This window comes from Ambystoma mexicanum, chromosome 6p, assembly GCF_040938575.1.
Source record: "Ambystoma mexicanum isolate Mex_15411 chromosome 6p, UKY_AmexF1_1, whole genome shotgun sequence".
Taxonomy (NCBI): Eukaryota; Metazoa; Chordata; class Amphibia; order Caudata; family Ambystomatidae; genus Ambystoma; species Ambystoma mexicanum.
The window spans coordinates 44,781,966-44,807,263 of NC_090935.1; the positions used below are offsets into that span (position 1 = coordinate 44,781,966).

The 25,298-nt window shown below is 44.2% G+C and overlaps 1 protein-coding gene across 1 annotated transcript in view; it reads right to left on the bottom strand.

Annotated features, from left to right (window-relative positions):
* LOC138511190 (killer cell lectin-like receptor subfamily B member 1B allele A) overlaps positions 1 to 25,298 on the bottom strand; it is a 78,715-nt gene that overhangs the window by 39,081 nt on the left and 14,336 nt on the right. The window contains exon 3 of the mRNA XM_069626701.1: positions 13,354 to 13,527. Within this exon, the coding sequence (XP_069482802.1) occupies positions 13,354 to 13,527 (174 nt within the window). The remainder of the gene's footprint in view (positions 1 to 13,353; positions 13,528 to 25,298) is intronic.

Sequence of the window (25,298 nt, forward strand, 5' to 3'; positions counted from 1 at the left end):
CAGGTCAGCACTCAATAAACACCATAATAATAATAATAACAGCCGCCATCTTAGAATGAATGTCTGCTACGCGGCAGGAATTGATTACTATGGGCTGCCATCTTAGATGAATGTCTGCTACTCGACAGGAATTGATTACTGTGGGCCGCCATCTTAGAATAAATGTCCGCTATGCGGCAGGAATTGATTACTGCAAGCCGCCATCTTAGAATGAATGTCTGCTACTCAGCAGGCATTGATTACTGTGGGCCCCCATCTTAGAATTAATGTCTGCTACTCGGCAGGAATTGATTACTGCAAGCCGCCATCTTAGAATGAATGTCTGCTACTCAGCAGGCATTGATTACTGCGGGCCGCCATCTTAGAATGAATGTCTGCTACTCGGCAGGAATTGATTACTGCAAGCTGCCATCTTAGAATGAATGTCTGCTACTCAGCAGGCATTGATTACTGCGGGCCGCCATCTTAGAATGAATGTCTGCTACTCGGCAGGAATTGATTACTGCAAGCTGCCATCTTAGAATGAATGTCTGCTACTCGGCAGGAATTGATTACTGCAAGCTGCCATCTTAGAATGAATGTCTGCTACTCAGCAGGCATTGACTGCTGCGGGCCGCCATCTTAAAATGAATGTCTGCTACTCAGCAGGCGTTGATTACTGCAAGCTGCCATCTTAGAATGAATGTCTGCTACTCAGCAGGCATTGATTACTGCGGGCCGCCATCTTAGAATGAATGCCTGCTACTCGGCAGGAATTGATTACTGCAAGCTGCCATCTTAGAATGAATGTCTGCTACTCAGCAGGCATTGACTGCTGCGGGCCGCCATCTTAAAATGAATGTCTGCTACTCGGCAGGAATTGATTACTGCAAGCTGCCATCTTAGAATGAATGTCTGCTACTCGGCAGGAATTGATTACTGCAAGCTGCCATCTTAGAATGAATGTCTGCTACTCAGCAGGCATTGATTACTGCGGGCCGCCATCTTAGAATGAATGCCTGCTACTCGGCAGGAATTGATTACTGCAAGCTGCCATCTTAGAATGAATGTCTGCTACTCAGCAGGCATTGACTGCTGCGGGCCGCCATCTTAAAATGAATGTCTGCTACTCAGCAGGCGTTGACTACTGCGGGCCGCCATCTTAGAATGAATGTCTACTACTCGACAGGAATTGATTACTGCAAGCTGCCATTTTAGAATGAATGTCTGCTACTCAGCAGGCATTGACTACTGCGGGCCGCCATCTTAGAATGAATGTCTGCTACTCAGCAGGCATTGACTACTGCGGGCCGCCATCTTAGAATGAATGTCTACTACTCGACAGGAATTGATTACTGCAAGCTGCCATCTTAGAATGAATGTCTGTTACTCAGCAGGCATTGACTACTGCGGGCCGCCATCTTAGAATGAATGTCTGCTACTCAGCAGGCATTGACTACTGCGGGCCGCCATCTTAGAATGAATGTCTGCTACTCAGCAGGCATTGACTACTGCGGGCCGCCATCTTAGAATGAATGTCTACTACTCAGCAGGCATTGACTACTGCGGGCCGCCATCTTAGAATGAATGTCTGCTACTCAGCAGGCATTGATTACTGCAAGCTGCCATCTTAGAATGAATGTCTGCTACTCGGCAGGAATTGATTACTTCAAGCCGCCATTTTAGAATGAATGTCTGCAGGAATTGATTACTGCAAGCCGCCATCTTAGAATGAATGTCTGCTACTCGGCAGGAATTGATTACTGCAAGCTGCCATCTTAGAATGAATGTCTGCTACTCGGCAGGAATTGATTACTGCAAGCCGCCATCTTAGAATGAATGTCTGCTACTCAGCAGGCACTGACTACTGCGGGCCGCCATCTTAGAATGAATGTCTGCTACTCGGCAGGAATTGATTACTGCAAGCTGCCATCTTAGAATGAATGTCTGCTACTCAGCAGGCATTGACTACTGCGGGCCGCCATCTTAGAATGAATGTCTGCTACTCGACAGGAATTGATTACTGCAAGCTGCCATCTTAGAATGAATGTCTACTACTCGACAGGAATTGATTACTGCAAGCTGCCATCTTAGAATGAATGTCTGCTACTCAGCAGGCATTGATTACTGCAAGCCGCCATCTTAGAATGAATGTCTACTACTCGACAGGCACTGTGGCAAACTAACAAGCGCAGGATGATTACGGGAAGGCTGACATGGTTCTGTGGAGTATATGTCCTATCCAAACAGAAACACAGGCGCATTTTATCTCACTGAATTAGACAGTAGATAAAATAACGGAAAATGAAATGCATATCATGCTCTCCCTGACCCTCTTAATTTTAAAATTATTATTATAATGGTATTTATTGAGCACAGACCTAGCTTCAAAAAGCAACGGAATGCTTTACAGAGGTATACAACTATACAGATGCATAACTGTAGTATCCATCTAGCCTACGCCCTCGGTGCGCGAGATGGCACCCTCTTTCTGGTCTCACCTCACGCACCGAGGCTATGACGTAGGCTTTCCTTGTCACCAACTGTCATTTGGTGTTCTGTTGAGTGACCGCCTGACTGGGGTCTTACAATTGCTAACACTTCTTGATTATATGAATAAATACTTCATACTTATTATCTGTCAATACGTATTTGTTTACTTCATTGAGTGGCGACGAGGATGGGATAAATTGGATGACTTTGAATTATACAAATTATCCTTGTACTGTTTGTTGTTTTGTTTTTTCCCCAATTGCATTTATATTTATAACTACCCATAAGGGGGAGCATATGTAGTATCCATCTAGCATAGGCACTCGGAGCGCGAGGAGAGACCAGAAAGAGGGTTCCATCTCGCGCAACCAAGGGCATATGCTAGATGGATACTACAATAACAGAGCACTTTCAGAGGTAACAACAGAACAGCTATACAGCAGGGGTAGGATACAGAGGGCCACAGAGACGATGTACAGCTGTACCGGGTGGCGGGGAGGAGAGGGGCAGCTGGCGTCTAGCAGGGGGAGAGACGTGATGGCAGAGTTTGCCTTTTTATCCCTTGAAGGACCCTAAAAGCACCAAACCGTTAAGCAGCTCCTCCCACATTTGTCTCTCTCATTTCTGAGCTTGCCCAATTAACATTTTGAAAGCAATACCGAGATGGTTTTCTATCTCTCTCTCTCTTTCTCCCTCTCTCATACTCTCTCTGTCTGTCTCTTTCTCCCCCCCTCTCTCTCTCTTTCTCTCTGTCTCTTTCTTTCTCTCTTTTGTATTTCTCTGTTTGTCTCTCTCTCTCTCTCTTTAGAGGTGTGTGTGCTTATATGTGTGTCTGGCCACTGCAGTGGTATAATGAGTGACAGGTCTTTGGTGTGAGAGACACTAGCAGTCTTTTGAATAAAGTAAAAGATAAAACAAAACATTATAAACGATACCCAGAGGTGTTTTTTAAGCCATTTATGCTTGTGGCTGGCAGCAAATTAAAGTTATGTGAAAATAATAATATATAAAAAAAATGGTTATGAGACACATACATTATTTCAGAGTATCATTAATGTATTGATTCAAGTCAGACAGTAAAGCCAGGTTTTTGGGAAAGTGGCTGTTTATTTATTTGATTTTAGTAGCAAGGTTACTCCACCTTGGAATTCACAGAACGAAGGGCACACTCCCCCCACGGACGTCATTTCACCAAAATGCCAGTGGTAGTGTATGTGACTTCACACGACTCTTGACCCCCTGATGACATCACAGTAAGTGATGTCATTTGACCCCCGCCCCAAAGTAACATCACGGGAAGTGATGGCAAACTACTTTCACATTTTTAAGATGCGTCTAGCACCCGTGTTTAAGACAGATATGGCCAAGGCATGATTTGTCAACGATCACACACTTGGGGAATGTCATTTTCCAGTTTCGACATTGGGTCTATATGTAAAACATACATAATGCAGTACTTGTAACAGGGTAACCAAAATCTCTAACACAGGTTACCACTAGTGTATGAAACATCTATAGATCAATGACACAGAAGTACTCATTATCTGTGGCGTAACTGTGTTAAACAAGCCAAAAAAGCACAGACCTGGGGAGGGGCGTGCAGCTGTTAACCCAGGAACAAAATGCTGCACGAGTAAGGCCTGAAAATTAAATCATTTACCAGGATTTGGTATCAACAAAATTCCCTGGTTTCAAATGTATCTATGAGTCAGCTACCACTATGATTGAAGAAAAAACCTATTAGACCTATTAGACTGGTCTGCGTGCACACAGGGGATTGCACCTGATAATGCCATCTTTGCTGGAGTATAATACCTGGGAATACCCAAGACCCCTCATAGTTTGTATTATCTAAGCGAAATACTGGGGGCCAGAGGACCTAAAAAGCCCCCACCATTTAATGTAATATCATTGCTGCACACATAAATCTGTAGCACCACAAAGTTATTTTAAATAGAAAACACCCACGAGTTGCTTCTCACCTGGGCACTCAATGGCAGACTTTAAGGCGCACACTGCACACCACCCCTTTGTCAGACCCAGTGGTGCAATGGCGTAGCACAACATTTGGGGGCCCCCCTGCGAGCTATGCTGTGGGCCCCCACCTGCTCCTTAACAAAGCACAGGGCACGCTATACCCTGGGTCGGTCCAGACCACTACGTGTATGCAATGTCCATGATGATTATGCCGCTGAAAGAAGTAAATATGTTTTTTAATCAAACCTTAAATGTTTCATGGAGCGTAGAAAGAAGGGGGCGGTGCCTGGTCCACGAATATATCAGCCACCACTTATGACTTGGGTGCTAGTCTTAGCAGTGCACGGTGCTAAGCTTACCATAAATGGCAAAATTCAAGGGCTTTTCGGTTTAACTTGTACCCATAATGTCCCTTTAACAAAGTGTTTTCACTGAATTTGATAGATTTTTATTAGTGCAACTTAACCATAACGTCCCTTTAACAAAGTTGTTTCGCTGAAGACATATATATATGTGTTTATGTAAAAATGTTGATTTATATTTCAGATGAAAAAGTACCATTTTTGGAGCACAGGAGGAATTTCTATATGGCCTTAGTGGAGTATAGTGTAGCAATACAGTTGAAAGGAACATTATAAGAAAAGTTAGGTACCTGTGGACACAAGAAGTGTGTGGCTCTCCTCATTGATTATTATTAGAAGAAAGAGGACCCAGGTGAGTACCTGTGAAAGATAGTGAGGGATACAGGGGTTTCAAACGGATAACATTTTTCCTAAGTAGAATGTAGAGTATATGTATAGGTATGGCCATATCTAGTGCAGAAGGTAGAGAAGACTCCTGGATGTAAGAAGGCGGAGTCATTCTTTTATGATTATGTCAATGAAAAGTATTGAAAGTACGTTTGATATAAGTTACGTTTTAGTAAAGAAACCGAGAAACGTTGTAAACAAAGAGTGGTAGGCAAAATCTGTGTGCATATATACCACACTTGCATGTTTTTAAGTAGGACATGCGCTCATGTTCAGCGTCGTGGGTAGATAAATTAGAGTAGGAAGGGCGACAAAAGTGTTAATTATATCTCACCAGAATAAAGATAGCAAAGAATGGAGCAACCACAGACCCACGCCATTGGAAGAAGGACTACAAAGGGAAGGTTACAGAGATGATTTCTTTCACCAGAATAAATAAAGCCAAAAGCAGGCCTGCTATCATGTTCAATACCAAAAAGGCAATCCCTAAAAGTACACCATCGCTTCTACTCTAAAAAGATGAGATTGTGCTCTACCTGGCCATAGAATAACAGAGATGAACCCAACATTATCACATTAAGGAAATATACAGCGGCATGGCTAATGCCCTACATGCAAAGACAGGAGAAGACATATTAAATGGGAAGTACCTTTTCGGTTATTAATGTACCATGACTTTAGCCTCGATTTGGTTCTACAGGAAGTGAATGACATCTTACTCATGGATGCGCCAAGAAGAAAGAAAAACAGCAGTGGAAGATTGTTCCATTTTTTATTGTTGTTTCTGTTTTGTTGTTTGTTTTGTGTTTTATTATTTTAATCATAAAGATGGGTGACAATTTAACCCCAGTAGTGTTAAGAATGACACAACCATTTACAATAAGTTCTAGCAAGAATAGAGGAGAAATGTTTCCTTTTTCAATTAAGATAAGTGATTGGAGTTGAGGTTTGAGCTCAGCACAGCACCAAGAAGGACAAAATGGGGTGTGAACATATAGAAAGGGTGGGGCAACAGAGGATAAAACAAATATGTATGTGCTTTTTGATCCCGCGTTACAGGCACACCCAGGTATAAGCAAAGTTAAACACAGGTGACACTAATGTATGCATAAGAGGGAGGAGAAGCAGCCATTCAATTAAATTAATGAAGAGGACATTTAGTATCAAGTGTTTTGGGAGGTAGAAATATTTTAAAGAAATAGAAGTATTGAAGTAGTAATGTTTAGATTTTAGGAGGAAGTGCTGATAATAAAATGCATGTATTTTTCAAGAAATGTACCTAGTTTTTTATTTTTCAAATGGTCAGAAAACACCTGCACTTCAAGTGGCCTCTACACACGAGCCTATGAGTAGGGAGAAAGGCCCTAACTGTCATATAAAGGGCTTAGGTGACCCAGCCAGATGCCCATTTGTTGTTAAATTGAAAGATATAAGAAGAAACAATCCTCTTTATGGACTCCCCCATCCTTATGTCCCCAGTGATGGCAATGTCCCCTCAACTGATGATCTTTCTCAACGAAGACAACACCTTGTGAAGCATGGTTCCTATATAAACTAAGGGTCCCCTGAACTTGCTGAAAAGCAGCCAAAAAATCAGATGAAAGATCTTTGGACACGATATGGAGAAGAAAAGAGAACCTGAGGGAAGATGTTCTAACGGAAGTTGAGCGAGAAGATGGCCAAGAAATTACTTCAAGAAGCTGGCAAATGGGACAGTGACAAGGAAAGTTTGTGGGGTGGAGAAGGAAGATCATGTGTATACATATATATTTTAAAGAACTATCAAGAGAAGAACAAAGAGGAAAGACAGTAGAAATTGGGCTGGTGCATCCCCTGAAAGAATACATAAATGTCGTCTAACGATATCTCCGATTCTCGTAGTGACAGGGTCACTTGTTGTGCATGTTAATTAACAATTAATGGATAACATGGGTGGGAACAAGATGGAAGTAAATGGTGCTATTTTCTAGGGATACATATATACACACAAACAATAAAAGTGGGCCAAATATGCTACTTCTTTGAAAAAAAGAATACATATACAATAGATTAGACTAATATAACATGATTGGAGACACTATTGATTCCTTTCACAAAACCTCCCATATTTGAGCACTGGGTTGAGAGGGGTGACTAAGATAGGGATGCATAGGTACATTGCATGCAGGGGAGGGTAAAAAATAGGTATGTGGTTGAATATATCGACCAAAGGGGGGGAATGAAGAAGAGCAGACTCTCTCTCCCTCTAGTGACAGACAGGTGAACATGGCATTTAGAGCCTATACTCCTCCCTCCTGTACAACATTGCAAAAGCCAGAAACATTGTCCATTGAGGCAGCCTGGCTGCCTTTATTATAGGCAGGTACATTAGAAAATAGGTGACGCTGCACATATTTATTTAGGACAACATACATAGCACAGAATATAGCTCCCTGACATAAGAAATATTACTCACTTTCAATAAACATTAGGACAACATATCAGAAACATAGCAAAGGGATCAATTCCTTTCAAAATGAATGCCACATCATGAATTACAAATAAGCTGCAGGCCTTAACTCAGAAGTGTTGCAAGCACAGACAATACAGTGCTGTGTGCAGCATGGAAAGGGCTGGGCCCTGGACAGAAACCAAGCTGCAGTGACTCAGCAGTTTAAATAGCAGAATATATGATTTTCACTGTGCTGTTTTGCCAATGAAATTGGCATACTGTCAGAAAAGATAAGGCACGGGAATTAGCCAATAATCTAATCATTGTTTTGGACAGAATGTGCTAAGAAGTCTGAAGCAAATGCATCATAACTGCTTTTTCCAGTTTTAAAGTTGCAAAAGCATGTCTTGTGATCCCGAAGATGTGGAAAAACAACCAGTCATGCTCATTAGCATTAATGAGGTCATGGTGACAGCAAATGATCATGTGTTTCAGGAAGTGTTTATGTCCAAAAGAAAACAAGTGATGTTTGACCTTTAAGTAAATTAGCCAATCAAAGCCTATCAAAATATAGGTTTTATATTATTACAAAATGATTGTGTAATCTTGCCATTGTATAAAAACATGATGAATGCAGAAATGAAGTGAGACATTTCTTTTTTTCAGTTTGTAGAAGCAGCTGGTTGAACCAAATGCTCCCAGCCAGATGTCTTTGTGCCTCTCTCAGCCATTATGTGTGTTTTCAAGGGTGGCTGACTGCTTGAGGGTATGTCGGAGGAAGGACACCTTGTTAACAGAAGTATTATTTATCATCTCAGGATGAGACTCCACACTGATAATGGCCCATACTTAAGCTTACCCGAGACAGAGAAACTGTTATTTAAAGGCAATCCCTAAAGTTACGTTATAAAGACATAAGGATACAGGCACCTAAACAATGCCTAAGTCAGGGGAGGGATAAGGCACTTATATAAAACCTGACAGTAAGGCTAGCTGCTTGGGTGTTCAGAGATGGTGTATGAGAGAACTTCACGTGTGTTGGAGAACTGAGTAATTTTGAATAGGCGGTTGGCGAGAGGAGTGGAACCGTGGAGGGAGAGTTGGACGGGGCAGAGAGAAGAGTAGAGAAAAGGAGGAGAGGAGGTTGAAAAGAGGCAGAGGGGAATCGATCGCTGGAGAAAGCAAAGAACATTTCCAGAGGGAAGGAGGGGGGGTGTATTGTGGATAAGGATGGAGGAAGGGGTAAAGGAGGAAGCAGTGGCAGAAGTTCTTAATGGAGAGGAGTGAACATCAGAGAAAGGAAGAGGTTGGAGGTGAGGGGAGGTTCATGCCTAAAGACTCAGGAGAGGAGGAGTTGTGCACTCTTTTTCCAGCAGGGGTGCACCTGGGAGAGGTGTAGAAATGAGCATGTGTCTAGCTGTTGAGGAGGTGCAGAAGAAGAAGGGAGGGAATATGAGATGAAGTGGAGAGTTTATAGTTCAGAGCCACTCACAAATGCGCATGGGGTTGGGGATCGAGAGTGGGGGCTGGTGGTGTTGATGCCATCACCCTTAAAGGGGGTGGTGGTCAGTGGCCCAAACCCCAGGGCAGTCGAAAGAAAATACAAAGCCCCTACCCAGTGCATATTCTGGGCCATGTTGATCCATGGAGAGATGTTGGACTTATACATGCCGGACACAGCTGGGAGGAGGGGAGCAGTTTTCTCGCTTTGTACAAAAGAGACTAGAGGCGAGAGCGCACTCTAACAGAAATACTGAGTGTCTTGGGAAGGGCTGAGAACTTCCTATACAGACCAGAGCAAGGCTGTTTGCCGTTCGCTTTCTGGTGACGTCTTTAAAGACTTTTGTTTTTTTTCACTTTCTTTGGTCCTTTTGTTTGAACATCCCAAAATAAATAACCTATGCTGCTTTCAGAAGTATTGTTCTTTTATTGCTGGATTGCCACTAGACTTCACTACAGAGACTGGATTCTGGTCTGCAGGAGTGTAAGGATAAGTAGGGGAAGAAATACCCAACTTAGCCCTCACCCTGCTACAAACCAAGAGCCAACACAATCATAAAGGTAAAACAGGCACAGTTAAGAGACATACCTACTTGCCTTTTGTGGTAACTTGGCCCAAAGAAGGCTATACACTCAAAAAGGGTGTTAATGTGAATGAGTAACGACCCAAACAGCAAAGCCTAACAGTCCAAAATAAAGGGAATGTCCAATCAAGGTTCTACATGAAAATAAATATACTTTAATAAAGCACACCACCTGCAAACATTACAAAATAGGAAAACACTACATAAAACCCACCCCTGAGGAAAGAACAGAGAATAAGCAAAGATAGCACAATGCAGCACTGTGAATAATTAATTAGGGGTGTAAGGCAAGTAATATCCAGAATGTTCTTTAAAAAGGATATGATTCTTGGATGCAAAAAGTGAATTAGTGATCTCACTAGTCTCTAGGACCCAGAGCTATACCAAGGGGGCATTTAATAGTCAATAGTACCATTTTTCAGTTCTTGGTGGATTGACAGGGTTGAACCCAACTTTGAACGTTGATGCAAGCAGACCAAGCTCAGTACTGGGTATGTTGGGTTGTGTGGGTCCAAGCCTCAAGCGGGCGTCGAGCAGGTTCAAATATAGTAGCTGAGTGCGGCTCAATGGTGGCTTCGGTGATGCAGGTCGGGGCACTCACCAGGATCTCTTCAATGTCGGGCAGAGTCAAGTCAGATTCTAACAACCGGAAAGGGTCGGCGAGAGACCCTCAGCAAGGGCATGATGCAGCATTGAGCAGGCTCTTTATGCAAACAATTGTTTGAAGGTACAGAGGAGTGTCAGAATGTAGCTCTGGCAGGATTCCTCTGTGTCAATGGTTTTGAATGTGTTTCTATGGCCGTCCAACTGGTTTCAAGGTGGCAGAGCGGTGATCCTTAGAAGGTCTGTTGCTTCAGATGCTGTGAGACCCAATTCAGGGGCTCAAGGATAGGGCGAGTCCTTTTAGGTCCGGTCTCCCATTCCTGGGAGATTCTGGTGCAGAATGGCAGGTCCTGGTCCACAACAAATGTCACCCAAATATACCCTGGGAGTGGGTGATGGGCAGAGCTCTCCTCTGCTTTGGACTGCTCCTTCTTCACCTCAGTGGTTGAGGGCTTTGGAAAGTACAACTCTCCCAAAAGAGGTTCAGTGAATCCTTCTCAGGTGTTGTTCCAGAGTGAATCAAAGAAGTGGTGGGAGACCCATTTCTTTAAAGGTAAATGTCCACAGGTGATTGGACTAAAGCTAGCTTGCCTTAGTGGTATAATGTCCCTGTTCCTGAAAGAAGTGGAATTTGCCCTTCTGCCATAGCACCGAAAGTGCATTGCTCTAGGTGAAGTGGAGGGGACAAGGAGGAGAGTGAGAGGCAGAAAGAAACAAAACGGTGGAAGTCTTTTTCCATGGTACAGAGCTCTACTGACTACTCTAACCGCACCCACTTTTCTTCTCAACAGGATGAAAGGGCTTTGGAAATGCAGCACCTGGAGTAAGGCTGTTCTCTGTGAATGGGTTTGCTCCTTGGATACCTGGGCACAGGGTAGCCGCCCTGTGGGTGGGTATCTCTGGCGCAGGCTGTTACATACCATCGTAAAGAGATCAAATAAGAGGCATGGCTATGCAGGTTCCTGTCCAGTCAGTTGGCAGGCCCATCCTGTCTGGGCAGAATACACAACATCTTCCAGAGCTGAGCTGATTCAGAAGAGCTGACACATTGTGATATCAAATTGGATGTGGCTGTAATAATTATGAGAATACCATGCACCATACCCTAACTCGGGTATGGCTTATATTTAAAGATCATTCTGCCACCAGGTGGTAAGCCCATAATTATAGGGTTTTAGAACAGGGGTGCATATCTTAAATGCATACCCTGCCCTTCAGAGGAGATTTGCCGAGCATTTTGGTGCTGGACTGGTGGGACAAAGACTGATATGCAAATGGGTATTTCTCCTCTGTGTAGGATGCAGTGAGCTAAAACGTGGTTGTAGACCCTCCGGAGTGTAAGAAATTCCATAGAACAGGGTATTTGACCCATGTTCGTTCTCAGTAGAGGGGCTCCCACGCTCCTTTGTAAGGATGCAAATCAGGATACTGCTGCAGCAGGACACAGGTGCACACTATGCTTTTGGCATGGAGCCCATGAAAGGGAAATCTGATCGATGGAATTTCCTGCATCACTGTATTCATTAAAAATAAATAAAAAATGCCAGATGCCCTACACCCTCGCCAAATGCAATCCGTCACTGTGTCATCATTACAGTTGTGAGTCTGTTCTGTCTACTGATGCCAGGTGTCGGGGTGTTCTGAAGCGGCACCCCACCCTATTTATTAAGAGGGATGAAAAATTCACCTGCTCATCTTCTAGAATTCCGGAGAACTCCAAGAAAATCAAAGTCTTTTACTGGAGGTGTTAGACCAGAAATACAAGAGAGGCTGAAAGTTGGCATCAACGGTGCTGACAAATATTGGTCAAGGCCTTATCATTTTTTTAAAGTTAATAAAACCTGACAGTCTGATAGTCTGACAATGAATAGTGAGTTTGACAGAGAGTGACTCATCACGCCAATGTGAGACTTCCTACTCAAAGACTGCGTACCAGAGACCGCTACAAGATATGGCTCTCATTACGAGTCCGGCGGTAGCCGTGCCGGTAAATCCAGCAGGCTGCAGCCGGACCCGTAAATAGTTACCAGCAGCTGGCTTGCCGGTAAGACCAGAGTATTAACACCCCAGCTGCCGGAAAGTCAAGCGCCAGTAACTATGTTGTTCCCCATTCCCATAGAGTACCATAGGACTCTATGGGAGTGGGGACCACTAAAACACTGGCACCGTTAATAAGGGTGCCAGTGTTTCAGTGAAAGTCTGCGGGCGGGTGTCGTTCCACCCGCCAGGGCAGTCCTGGCAGGTGGGATGGCAACCCGCACACAGATTCATAGTTTGCCGGTCCAGAAACAACAGTGCCGGTAAGTTTACCAGCACTGTTGTTTCTGGACTGGCAAACTTGTAATGAGGGCCATGGCCAAACAAACAAAAAGCCAGAGGAGGCTGCGACGTGGCTCTGAGGGCCACACATTTGGCGTGAACCCCTGTGACGCCATTCTTACTCTTAAGTAAAGTTCTGTCTCCAGGAAAGCTGATCCGTAGCTCCGGATTTCTCTTCCGGTTAAAAATGCTGATGAATTTCCAAAAAGCAGTAGAAACATGTAGACCCATAAGTTGCTGGACAAAAAGAAGTTCAGTATGCTCTGGTCCTCTCTAAAATAAAACAGTTTCTTTCGGAAGACACTTTATATGTGTTGACAGTTTTCTATTGACATTGTGTGGCAGCTAAATCTTAAGGCCTTGTGCCATTCTTATGATGAAACTCTTGCCATGTGGGCAAACATCTCAACACACATCTTGAATGTACTCTTTGAAACCCGACCTACAAGATGTTACTGATGAGCTGACATGATTTCTGTTGCCCTTGTATTTCATGTTTAGGTAGGCAACATATAGAACATATAGTGCAAATAGCAGTGTGGTTCTCCCACTGTTCATTAAAACTCTTAGAGCATGACACATTCTGGGCATTCCCTCAAGGGTGTGCTATGTAAACCCTCTTGACATTCATCACTTGAAAGTGTAAACCTTGCTGTCTCCTTTCCCCCAGGCTGACAGCAATGCCATGGATGGTTTCCTCTGTGGCCCACTAGGTTACCTGCAAGTGCTGCTGTCCAGTTCTGTAACCTTTCCTCTGCATCCCTCAGAGCAGCTCTGGTTTGGTTCAAGATGCTCTCCGTCTCACTGAGTTGTCCAGATACTTGGTTGCCATTCTGTGCATAGTCCTCGTTCTGAACCTCGTGTTCTGCAGAAGATTCATTTCCCCTGAGCACTAAGACAGCAATGAGAGCAATGATAAGAAAGTAGACCCGGCTTCCGGAGGGCACTCAATATCCTCGAACCATTAAAGAACGCTAACATCTACACTGTCAGCAGCACACCTGCAGAATGCACAATACATATTGCAAAACGCATAAGAAAAAGAAATATGTGAACCAAAGACAATAAATATTCACATTGGTGTGGTCCTAAAATTCCAAGGGATTGTTAATGTAATGCTGTCGTATCGCCTTATTACAAGTTTGGCAATATTTCTGGAGGAAATACCACCCGACGGTAATACCATTACCACATGTAGTAAGCATGCAGTCACTTTAAGGGTCCCCATTGTGAGTCCCATAGACACTCCATGCGGACTCCATAAAGCCACACTAGTTAATTATTGCCTGCAGTAATTTCTGCAGGCAGTAATGCTTGTTGCTGCATGAAGTAATGCTTTTGTGTGGCGTTCATTTTTGCATGCAGTGATGCTTTTGTGTGTTAGTAATTACTTCATGGCCGCACTCCTGAGTGTAACCACGAGTGCGGTTCTACTGTGCGACTGTTCGAATCCAGTGAGATTCACTTCATTTTGGGACATTTTATGTGGACCTTTTGCTCCCCCCTGGGCCTAACGTACATAATCAGCCACCTGCGTGTACCCGCGAGTGAAACCACGAGGGCTGTGCTGCTATTCAGCGGTTCAGCGAGCAGCGGGGAAGTAGCGCTATTGTAGAATATTAGTTTGTATAACTGGATTGAACGGAGGTGCTGGGGTGGGGCCCAAGTTCCGAGAACACTTGAACCCTTTTATAAAGTTATGTGTCTTTATTAATATGATATTGTTAAGAAGTTATGTTTCTTGTTACCGGTAACCAAACGCATAAGCTGAGCTACATTTTGACACCCCCTGACCATGTCGTATGTGTATACTTTAAAATCAACAATGCCACAAAGACAGCCATAGGGCGTTAGAGGGGAGGTCAAGGGGATTGCTTCCGTGGTAAGGGGGCAGGGTATCAGGAAGCAGATACTTTCACAATTAAAGCCAGGGATCTCAGAGTGTCAGTCTAAATCCCTGACTTGGAATGTTAGAGGTTACTGGCTTAAGGCGGGGGATGAAAGAAAACATGTTCTCTAAAGAACGAAAGACGCACGTCCTTCTCCACACACCCCGGCTCACCAGTTAGGGATGGTGGGTGAACCGCAGGTTCTTTTCATACATTTTGATGAAATACCGGATTCAGCTCTGGTTGAGGAAGTTAGACATATGGAGCAAGCTGATTGCGGGATAAGAAACAGTGGGGGCATAGTATTTCGGATAAGTGCCATAGGCCCTTGGTAGGAGGTGATTGGAGGGCAAGCGCAGCCTTCCCTTTTTACGGAAGCCCAGGTTCACTCTAGCGAGAAAGGCTGAGTCTCTGGGACCTCTAAAACCTCCCGGTGGGAGCAAAAAAATTATGAGGCTCCAACTACCCATGGTTTGAATCTATGCTCCCCGTCTGCCGGTGTCCCTCCTTCAGCTCAGTTATTGAAAGTAACACTAACAGCTATGAATAACAGGATCATGGCATGGCAAAATACTTACAAACCAAAAGGGGCTCAAAAAACCAATGCAGGGTATATTACCTGGAGGCTCAAAACCAAGTCATCAGGGATTGGCAATGGGACGATAGGGGGAAAGTATGGAGGCCGATGGACAGAGCGGTGGTGGGAGGGAACCTAGAGTGGATACTGTGGTTACTGAGGCCGGACCGAACTAACCAAATGTACTGCAGCGTAATAACCACGACAACGGAAGATGCATGGGTCCAAGCTGTAAAAAGGGCGCACATCACCTCCTACCCCTCCCCCTACACGCCCCTGCTTGGCAACCCGCAGTTCACCCCAGTTTACACTCAAGCTTTGGCTTTTAATCCCTGGCATCAAGGGGTTTGCCGGATGGTACGAGACGATTTGTCAAACGATTTGAGCAGTGTAAAAAGGACTTTGGTATAGGGGAGAGGCAGCGGTTTTCCTATCTCCAGATGAGGCACTGGCTTTCTCATCCATTGATCAAGCAGGCGGGGTACTGTCCTCTCACCCCTTTCGAAAAGTACCTAGACACAGACCCGGGGGATAAGGGGCTTTTGGCTTCCATTTATAAACATATCAAGCAGGGAGAAGTCCTGTCGAGCAGAAACTATATGAAGAAATGGGAAGAGGACACGTGGACGGAGATAGGGGAACCGGTCTGGGAAAAGTTGTGGGCACAGATCCCCAAAATTACAAGATCGATCCAAATTCAAGACATGTGGCTGAAACGGATGCACCAGTGGACCTAACCCCAGTCAGGCTAAATGAAATATTCCTCAATACTTCACTGCTATGTTGGAGGGAGTGCGGGGAAGTGGGCTCCTGGGCTCATATCTGGTGGGAATGTCCAAAAATGGACCTGTTCTGGGAACAAGTACAGCGGGCGGTTACCCAAGTTCTGGGGATCAGGGATGGGCGGAACAGAGGCCTGGACTTAGTAGGTCTAAATGGGGTCCTGGAAACCTTCGCAACGACGGCAGACCGTAAGCTATACGTGCTGATGATGATGTCGCCAGCATTGGTCTTGGCTCAAAAATGGAAATCGAAAGAACCCCCACAACAACATAAATGGATAGCTAAAATCTGCTCATTAGTAGCCACGGAATGACTCATCTACTCTATCCAAGGCAAACATTTGCAGTTCATTTCCAATTGGTCCAATTTACTGTCATACCTAAAAGCGGGAGCTCGCCGAGCCTGGTGCCCCAAGGCCATGGAACTCCTTGGAATAATTCAGCCGCAAGATGAGTCTGATTTGTGAAGGCCTGATACAGTCGGTCCTACTGGGTGGTTGGCCCAGGGGAGTAGGTCAACAATTACATATAGCAGTTAAGCCCGGACTACAAACCACGCACACGAGCAAGGTGTGTTCTTGGATCAGGGGTGGGAGCGAAGGGAGGGGGCCACGAGTTGGGCAATGGGGGGAAGGCTTTGAGTTCATGTAGCCCTGTTAAAATTGCTAATAAAAACTTATTTGAAAACAAAAAAAGCCAACACAAGGCTTGAGCAAAAGGAAATAAAAAAACTAACCCTTGTAAATTAAATCATTGATCTATGGCTCGGGAAAGTTCCTAGGAGCATTCACTACCCCTCTTCACACTCAGGAAGTCTCTAAAAAGAAAAGGAAAACTAGCAAACAAGCTAGACGACAACAAAAAAAGCAGAAGTCGTTAAAAACCGTGATGGAGGGGATGGTCATTGACCTGGAGGCTAGTGAGAGCCAAAGTAAGTTAGTTGAGATCTCATCCCTAGAGGAGGATGTAGCAAACCTTTCAACTTACTCAATAACTAGTGAGCTAGCCAATCAAAATCTTAGCAGTTGTACCCAGAGCGAACCTGCTGTGGAATTCCAGCAAGCAACGTGTGACTTGGGGAGATCTAACAAGGAAACTGAGAACCAGATAGAAAGGTTTTGTTCGCTAGAAGAAAGAAGGCTTCGTACCTTGGGGGATCATGCAGATGATTTGCAGAATGAAGGATATGAGGACCATAGAGGCCTCGAAACCCATAGGAGGAAAAACACAGACAGTGGTGAAAGAAGAGACTCCGCGAGCGAAGGCTTGAGAGATTTGTATGACTAAAAGGAAAGGAAAGAAGATAGGACTCAGTTCCCTCAAAGAAAATGAAAGGGCCAGGTCAGACCCATCGGTCTAAAATTAATGAAAACCACTATTTATATTTGAATATGAAGGAAAGCCAAAGAGAAGATCCAATCCCAAACAGAACTAATATTTTAAGATTAATGGGGAGCATTCCTGGTTTAAGGGCCATCCAGTCTAGTGACATTGACCAGGTTGAATTCCTTGATTATCGAATGCTGTATAAAGTGAGACCGGTGATCCCCTCGCAATTGGTTAGGGAAACCTTGTGTGGGCAAAAGAACAGTTTACACATCTAGGCTTCAGGCATCTAGGCTTCAGGCTTGATAAAGATAGTCCACAATACAATTCAAGGCTAACAGATTCACATCGTATACCACCGCTAAAGGTGAGGAAACTGCCCACCTTCTTGCCTTTAACAATGTCCTGCCAAGGGGACCAAGGCAAGATGGTGAGGGAAGTTGAGTTTCTGGACCTTCAAAAGACAGACGAGGAATCAGATTCAGATTGGTCATGGTGCCTTAATGGGGAATAGAAAGAACCTACAAAATTAATGCCCACTGAATAATAACGGCAGGGAGCTGAAGATTGCCTCCTGGAATACACAGGGATTCTAGCATGTATTGATACAAAAAAACCCCTACTATTGTTTCATTATGTTCTATTGCAGGAAACATGGCTCCTTGATCCACCGGTATGGGAGGGACATGCTGTTTGCTGGATTTGGTTATTAAAGCTTTAAAGGGGAGGCCATCAGCAGGTCTGTTGATGGCCTGCAAACTCAGTATAGGGCTAACATTAAAACCATGGGCTACCCCTAATCCATTTAACCAATTAACAAAGCTTCTATCCTCCAAGATAAAGGGCTACCCGATAGAGCACTATGCAATCTAAAATGTCTATTGGAATCCTTTAGCAATTACTGATGATAGCTTTATACAGGCGGTGGAAGCAATGTTGGATCTATGTGTGAATGATGGGGATATTAGTATAGTATTTATTGAAGGGGATTTGAATATTAAATGTATACATACCAAAGATAATTTGCTAACTCCTAGAGCATCTGGGTGGCTAAATCCAATGGAGAATAGAGGGTTCATAATGCTAAACACAGCATTAAAAATGGATATTCCTCCACTTCCAACATGGAGACGATTATCCCATGTTACTACAATAGATTAGATATTTGTATCGAGAAATGCCTTTCCCACCGCTATGATTGAATTTCAGGTGCTAACCCCACAGAGCAGTGATCACGACATTCTCGTACTAACTTGGGAACCACCTGCGATTCCCTCCCGGCGAGAATACTATCACCACAAATTAGAGATTGCAGGGGGAAGAAATAGCTTTAAAAGGACAGAAGCAAGGTTGGGAAGTCTGAAGATGTGCCTAGAGATTGGGTCTCAAAGGGGCAACGCCAGGGAGGAAGTTAACTATGTGGCTGTCCTTAGTCTATTTATTGAACAAAAAGCAGGGAGGTGTCCGTCAAATACTTAAACATGAACATGTTTTTGATTTGGATGTGAAAGAGAAACAAAATTCAGTGCAGGAAATAGCTAAGAGCATTGGCCCACAGGGATTACAAATTTAAAGGCACTCTGACAAAAACTGGACCAGAATGCATAAAGCAAAATTGTTTCACTGTGACAGAGAAGCTGTGCTCCAAGTTATAGCCTCTAAAATAGTGCTCAAATCCGGTCACTTTTAGAAATTGGGAGCAATGATTTGCACCTACCCTTGATGATGAACCCAATACAAGAAGAGGTTTGGGTGGTTTATTTCTCTAAACTGTTTGCTGGACTGGGTATACCTGACCCTCAGATTTATTGGGATAACACTGATGCTAGGATATTTGATCAGGAAGATATCCCAGTGGAAGAGAAGGTTGAGTACATCAAGAGCCCCAGGACCAGATGGTTTGACTAATATAATGCTAAAATCTCATTCAGAACTGTGGGCTCCAATACTGCTTGCAATTTATAGGCAGGTAATGAACCCGAAACAAATACCTCTAACTTTGAAGAAATCAGTGTTCATACCAATTTTTAAAAAGGGAGACAGAGAGAGCCCCAAATAATATTGCCCAATAGCTGTCTTGAACGCCCCGGGGAAAGTTTGTGCATGATTAATACTGAAATGTCTGATGAAACTGACTAAAAAAGAAACTCTACTTTGATATATGTCAATCAGGCTTTGTTCCAGAAATGGAGACGGCGGTAAACTTGCTAATATTATCCTCAATAAAAAAACAAGTCAGTTGGGCCAGCCAGTATATCTGGCATTCATCGACTTTAAGTTGCCATTCGATTCAAACCCAAGGGAGCTACTATGGAGAAAAGATGAGAGAGGCGCAGTGCCCGAAGTATATTCTAGGCTTGATTAGGCAGCTGTACTCCGACACCACTATACAGGTGAAATTGAACCAAGAGGGCCCATTATCTAAGCCAATCCCTACTCATCAAGGCCTAAAACAGGGCTGTATTTTGGCCCCAGCACTATTAACTTATTTATAACAGGCATAGGGGCGTTCTCGAATAAGACAACTCGTACCATCAAAATTGGGGAACTCCCCTAATTCATGGCTGTTATATGCTGATGACTTAGTTCTACTTGACAAAACACTGATAGGGCTCCAGAGGAAACTAATGGACCTAAAAAGATATGGTTTGGAAAATTCCTAAGTCATCAACATGGAAAAATCTAATATTCTAATACTGACTCAAAATAAAGTGCTCAAGAAACCCACTGTGAGATGGTTCATGTATAAACCACCTCTTGAGGTTATCACCGAATATTGATACTTGGGATTGAATGTGAATGCCAACATTTATGAACATTTATGAAGCCCTTACAAAGTCGATATAAGGCACAAGGTGGAGGCATCGGCGCAAGCTACAACTGCACATACAAAATATGGGAAATTCTCCTGCTTGCCCGCTATTACATTCCACAAGCAATGAGTAGTGCCTATGGTTGTCTGTGGGGCCGAGCCAACGTTGGGTGAGCAGAGGCCCGACTGGGAGAGATTATACTGGAAGAGGGTATTATCCTCCCCTCAAAGCTTACTTATCCGGATTGCTCGCTTTGAACTGGACTTATTGTGATGGAGGATTATGGCTATGTGGCACAACTTGGCATTGTTTATCTGAAGATACCCTATTGCCATTCATTGCTCAGATGCTAGGAGAACAAACTGATAAGTCCTTGGAATCCTGGAAGAAAGATTGCTTGGGAATGATGATAGCTGCCGATATTGACGTAGAATTGTTAATGGCAAATCCAGATTGGGTGAAAATGAAACTATGGTATTATGACTGGAGAAGGACTTGGGAAGAATGTAACCAGTAGAAATTGATTAAAACTGGATACTTAGCAATTAAATCATTTAACCAAATTCCTATATACCTACATAGGATTCCCTGCTATAAATACCATAGGCTGTCTGTGGCTGACGAGGGAATGTATTTATTTATTTATTGGTCATTTATAAAGTGCCTATATACAGAAAAAAAGTGTTTCGGAGCGTCTCAAGGGAAGGGAGGGATCAAGGGAAAATGCAGAGAAACAATTCTTACCAGGCCTTGACTCTCTTAGAATGTGCAAGTGCTATACGTGTTAAGGTATAAACATAGAATACTATAGAGGACATATAGTCAGTGGACGCAAGAACATAGAACAGGATTGTTGTACTAGGCCTTATGGCATTTCAGAGCGTGTAAGAGCTATGCTATGAATGAGGCAAGAGGGGAGGGGAGGAGAAGGGAAGGAACAGACAAGAAAAGAAAACAGGTAGTACCTGTCGTACTAGGCCTGATTGCATTTTAGAGAGTGTAAGAGCTATGGCATGAATGAGGCAAGAGGGGAGGGGAGGAGAAGGGAAGGAACCGACAAGAACAGAAAACAGGTAGTACCTGTCGTACTAGTCCTGATGGCATTTCAGAGAGTGTAAGAGCTATGACATGAATGAGGCAAGAGTGGAGGGGAGGAGAAGGGAAGGAACAAACAAGAACAGAAAACAGGTAGTACCTGTCGTACTAGGCCTGATGGCAATTGAGAGAGTGTAAGAGCTATGGCATGAATGAGGCAAGAGGGGAGGGGAGGAGAAGGGAAGGAACCGACAAGAACAGAAAACAGGTAGTACCTGTCGTACTAGTCCTGATGGCATTTCAGAGAGTGTAAGAGCTATGGCATGAATGAGGCAAGAGGGGAGGGGAGGAGAAGGGAAGGAACAAACAAGAACAGAAAACAGGTAGTACCTGTCGTACTAGGCCTGATGGCAATTGAGAGAGTGTAAGAGCTATGGCATGAATGAGGCAAGAGGGGAGGGGAGGAGAAGGGAAGGAACAGACAAGAACAGAAAACAGGTAGTACCTGTCGTACTAGGCCTGATGGCAATTGAGAGAGTGTAAGAGCTATGGCATGAATGAGGCAAGAGGGGAGGGGAGGAGAAGGGAAGGAACAGACAAGAACAGAAAACAGGTAGTACCTGTCGTACTAGGCCTGATGGCATTTCAGAGAGTTTAAGAGCTTTGACATGAATGAGGAAAGGGCAGGGGGATAAAGGGAATGGACAGACAGGAGAGGAGGGACAGGCAGAGAAGGCGAAGAGGGTACAGGATTATGAGCGCTCCACCGATCAGGTCCACCAGAACATGCCATGCAGAAAGGTGCAATGCTGTAGGACGCCTAGATGAGAATTTGCCGGGATTACACAAAATCAGTCCAATTGGAGGAATGCAAGAAGGCAGGGCGCGCCTGGGTGAAAGAATCCTTGCCTGACAGTCAAAGTACCAAATAGGAGTGAGGCAGCGTTCGGAGCAGAAAGGGCCCAGCAGCAGACAGGTGCTCGCTGTGGTGGGTTATCATTTAAATTGGACGGACGAAGAGAAATCAAGTAGATTTTGTGAAACAGAAATGAGCTGGAAACATTGAGGCATGTTTTAGCACTCTGTCCAAAGCTCGTATGCCAAAGGAGATTATTTTTGTATAGATATTTAGTAGATTTTAGATTGTTAACCGTCGATGAATTGTAGAATGCGATTTGTAATGGGCAACATGTTTCGGTGATTTTAGAAGTGCTGAATGTTTTGCTGTATTCAGAGATGAAACCAACGGCTACTTAGGAGTCAGTAGACATGTGTAACTAGGAAATGTCTTGGGATGCCGAATGCTTGATTAATAGAATTGGTTTAGTGATGTTAATGTAACCTGTGAATTGTAATAGTAAAAAAATCTCCTTTTTTGATTTTTGATTGTCGACAGGTTGACATTTTCAGCCAAAACAATCAAATACAAAAACAAAAATCACAATTACTTCATGCAGTACTGCTTTTGTGTGGCTGTAATTACTGCATGCAGTAATGCTTGTAGCTGCCTGCAGTAGCGCTTTTGTGTCATTAATTACTTCATGCAGTACTGCTTTTGTGTGGCTGTAATTACTGCATGCAGTAATGCTTTTGTGTGGTAGTAATTGCTGCATGCAGTACTGCTTTTGTGTGGCATGAATTGCTGCTTGCAGTAATGCTTGTAGCTGCATGCAGAAATGCTTTTGTGTGGCTGTAATTACTGCATGCAGTAATGCTTGTTGCTGCCTGCAGTAGCGCTTTTGTGTCATTAATTACTTCATGCAGTACTGCTTTTGTGTGGCATGCATTGCTGCTTGCTGTAAGGCTTGTTGCTGCATGCAGAAATGATTTGCATGCCGTAATCCCTTTGTGTGGCAGTAATTAATGCCGGCCGTAATTCTGTTGTGTGGCAGTAATGACTGGATGCAGTAATGCTTTTGTGTGGTAGTAATTACTGCATGCAGTCATGCTTTTGTGTGGCAGTAATTATTGCCTGCAGTAATTCTTTTGTGTGCTATAATTACTGCATGCAGTCATGCTGTCTTGTGGTAGTCATTAATGCATGTAGTAATGCTTTGTGTGGCAGTAAAAAGCAGGGTAGTGGATGTTTCTCGATGTGGAAACTCGTAATTTGTTATTGTGGTAAAACATCTGGATGCTTTAACACTTCTGGCAAACTTGTAGTCAGGCTCTTGGCCTGCATGGCTTGTCTCCTTGCATGGATGTGCTGCTCTCGCAAATACCAGTTCACAAAATGCACAAAAAAGTCTCTCAGTGAGTTATATCCACCTGACGTCATCCATAGACCTCCAATACGTTCTCCTTCCTGGCAGACCAGAGCTACCTGAAAGGTGCACCCTGAGAAGACCCATCCCATGGTAGACATTCTTATTTCATTCATTCTAATTTATTGTGAGTAGCCTAGATTTAGGAAGCACCCAGAGACCCCAGAACAGGGGTTAATGCCACATGGGTAAATGGCTATATGGAGGAACATTCTTTAGAACATGGCAGCGATCAAAATAATGATTTTACGAACTGGAGCTAACAGGCAGCTACTGGGTACTGGGCATCATCCTGTAAGCAGAGGTACCTGCGGAAAAACAAGGCGCTAGGAACTATATGCCCAACTATAACTTCCACAGGAGATGGCAACTATAGTTGTGTATCCCTCATGCCTTAAATGTATTCCATGTATATGTCCTAATGCGCCTAGTGTCACATGGGTATGTTTGTATTAAGACAGTTGGTCTGGGGAGTCAGAAAAGGCTCCTGGTAGCTATTGGCATATAGCAAAGCAGGTAGTTCTAGGCTACACACAGGCGGTAAGTAGCAACCAGTTCCTTGCAGACGGTACCTTAACGACATGCCATTTAGGGCAGCAGAAAACAATTCATGGGCAACATGTACCAGTCCTGTCTGAGGGTGTAGTAGAGGATATATTGGTGGGCTCTAAAGGTTAGTTATCACGAGGGATACTGGGTTGCAGGCTTCAGTGGGGATTCATTTATGGGGTGCAACAAAATGTGTTCCTTGAAAAGGATGGCTGCATGAGGGTGAGACATGAATGCCATGGGGTGCAGCGAAGGCACTGCTTGAAGAGGATGGCCTTGATTTATTTTCTGAATTGCATGAGGGTGGGGCGTGAATGCTATGGGGTGCGAAAAAGGCGCTCCTTGAAGAAGATGGCCTTTTATTTCCTGGTTCTTTCTATTTTGTTTTTCTGCTGCCCTGGAGAATGGTGTCTGGCAGGTTGGGGAGAGAATACATGATGGCACCTTTGTATATGATGCCTCAGGCTCTGGAGGCGCTGAGTGCTTGAACGGGCAGCCAGTGCACTGCAGGCACTGCGGCTCTTATGTGGTTGTATGTGCACAGTACTTGGATGGGTGGGCCTTGGTGTGGAGTACACTTCTCTTAGGTGCTGATAGAACAAAGAACCTGATGTTGAAACTAAAGGAAACACATTTCACAGAATGTTTGTCGCTGTGGGGAGGACCCGGATACTATGTTCCAATTCCTGTTTCTCACTGAGTTCTTGCATACCCATTGGGATGTTTCTGAAAAAGAACTATACAGTGAGGGAAAAGAGCATGAAACACCAGAATGTAGGGGCCAGTTCATCCCAACTTCCTGGCCTCCCATGCATCTGGGTGCACAACAGGCTTCCAGGCTTCCCTCATAGTATGTTATAGGCTGCAGTGTCGGACTTGGTCCCCAGCTTCTATGTGATTATCTGGGCGAGGTCCCAGAAAAAGGGCCCCTAGTAAAATAATGGCATTATGACCCCCAGCCCTTGTGCACTCAACATCACTGCCAGAGTGATGGGGCCAAAGCCATTCCAACTTCCTGGTCCCAAATGCAGCTGGATGCCCAATACACTCCCAGCCTTGCCCGCAATCCCAGCACCAATGCATCTGGATAGGGTCCCAGAAAAGGGCCCCTAGTAAAATAAGGCTGATATGACCCCCCGCCCTTGTGCACTCCACATCATTGCCAGAATGATAGGGCCACGGTCATTCTATCTGCATGATGCCCCAATGCATCAAGATGCCCAACAGTGGCCCGCCCTCAACCCACGATTTATCGTTTAATCCCGTCCCATTGCTCCCCGGTGCCCATGTGATCGGCCTCATCGAATATTTGACTCATGAGGCCAGGGTGCCCTCGCCTGGGTGTCCTGGCAAAGGGTGCATGGAAGGGAATAAGACTTTGCTTGTTCACTTGACTTCTTTTCCTTGCCCCATGCCAGGACGCGTGCT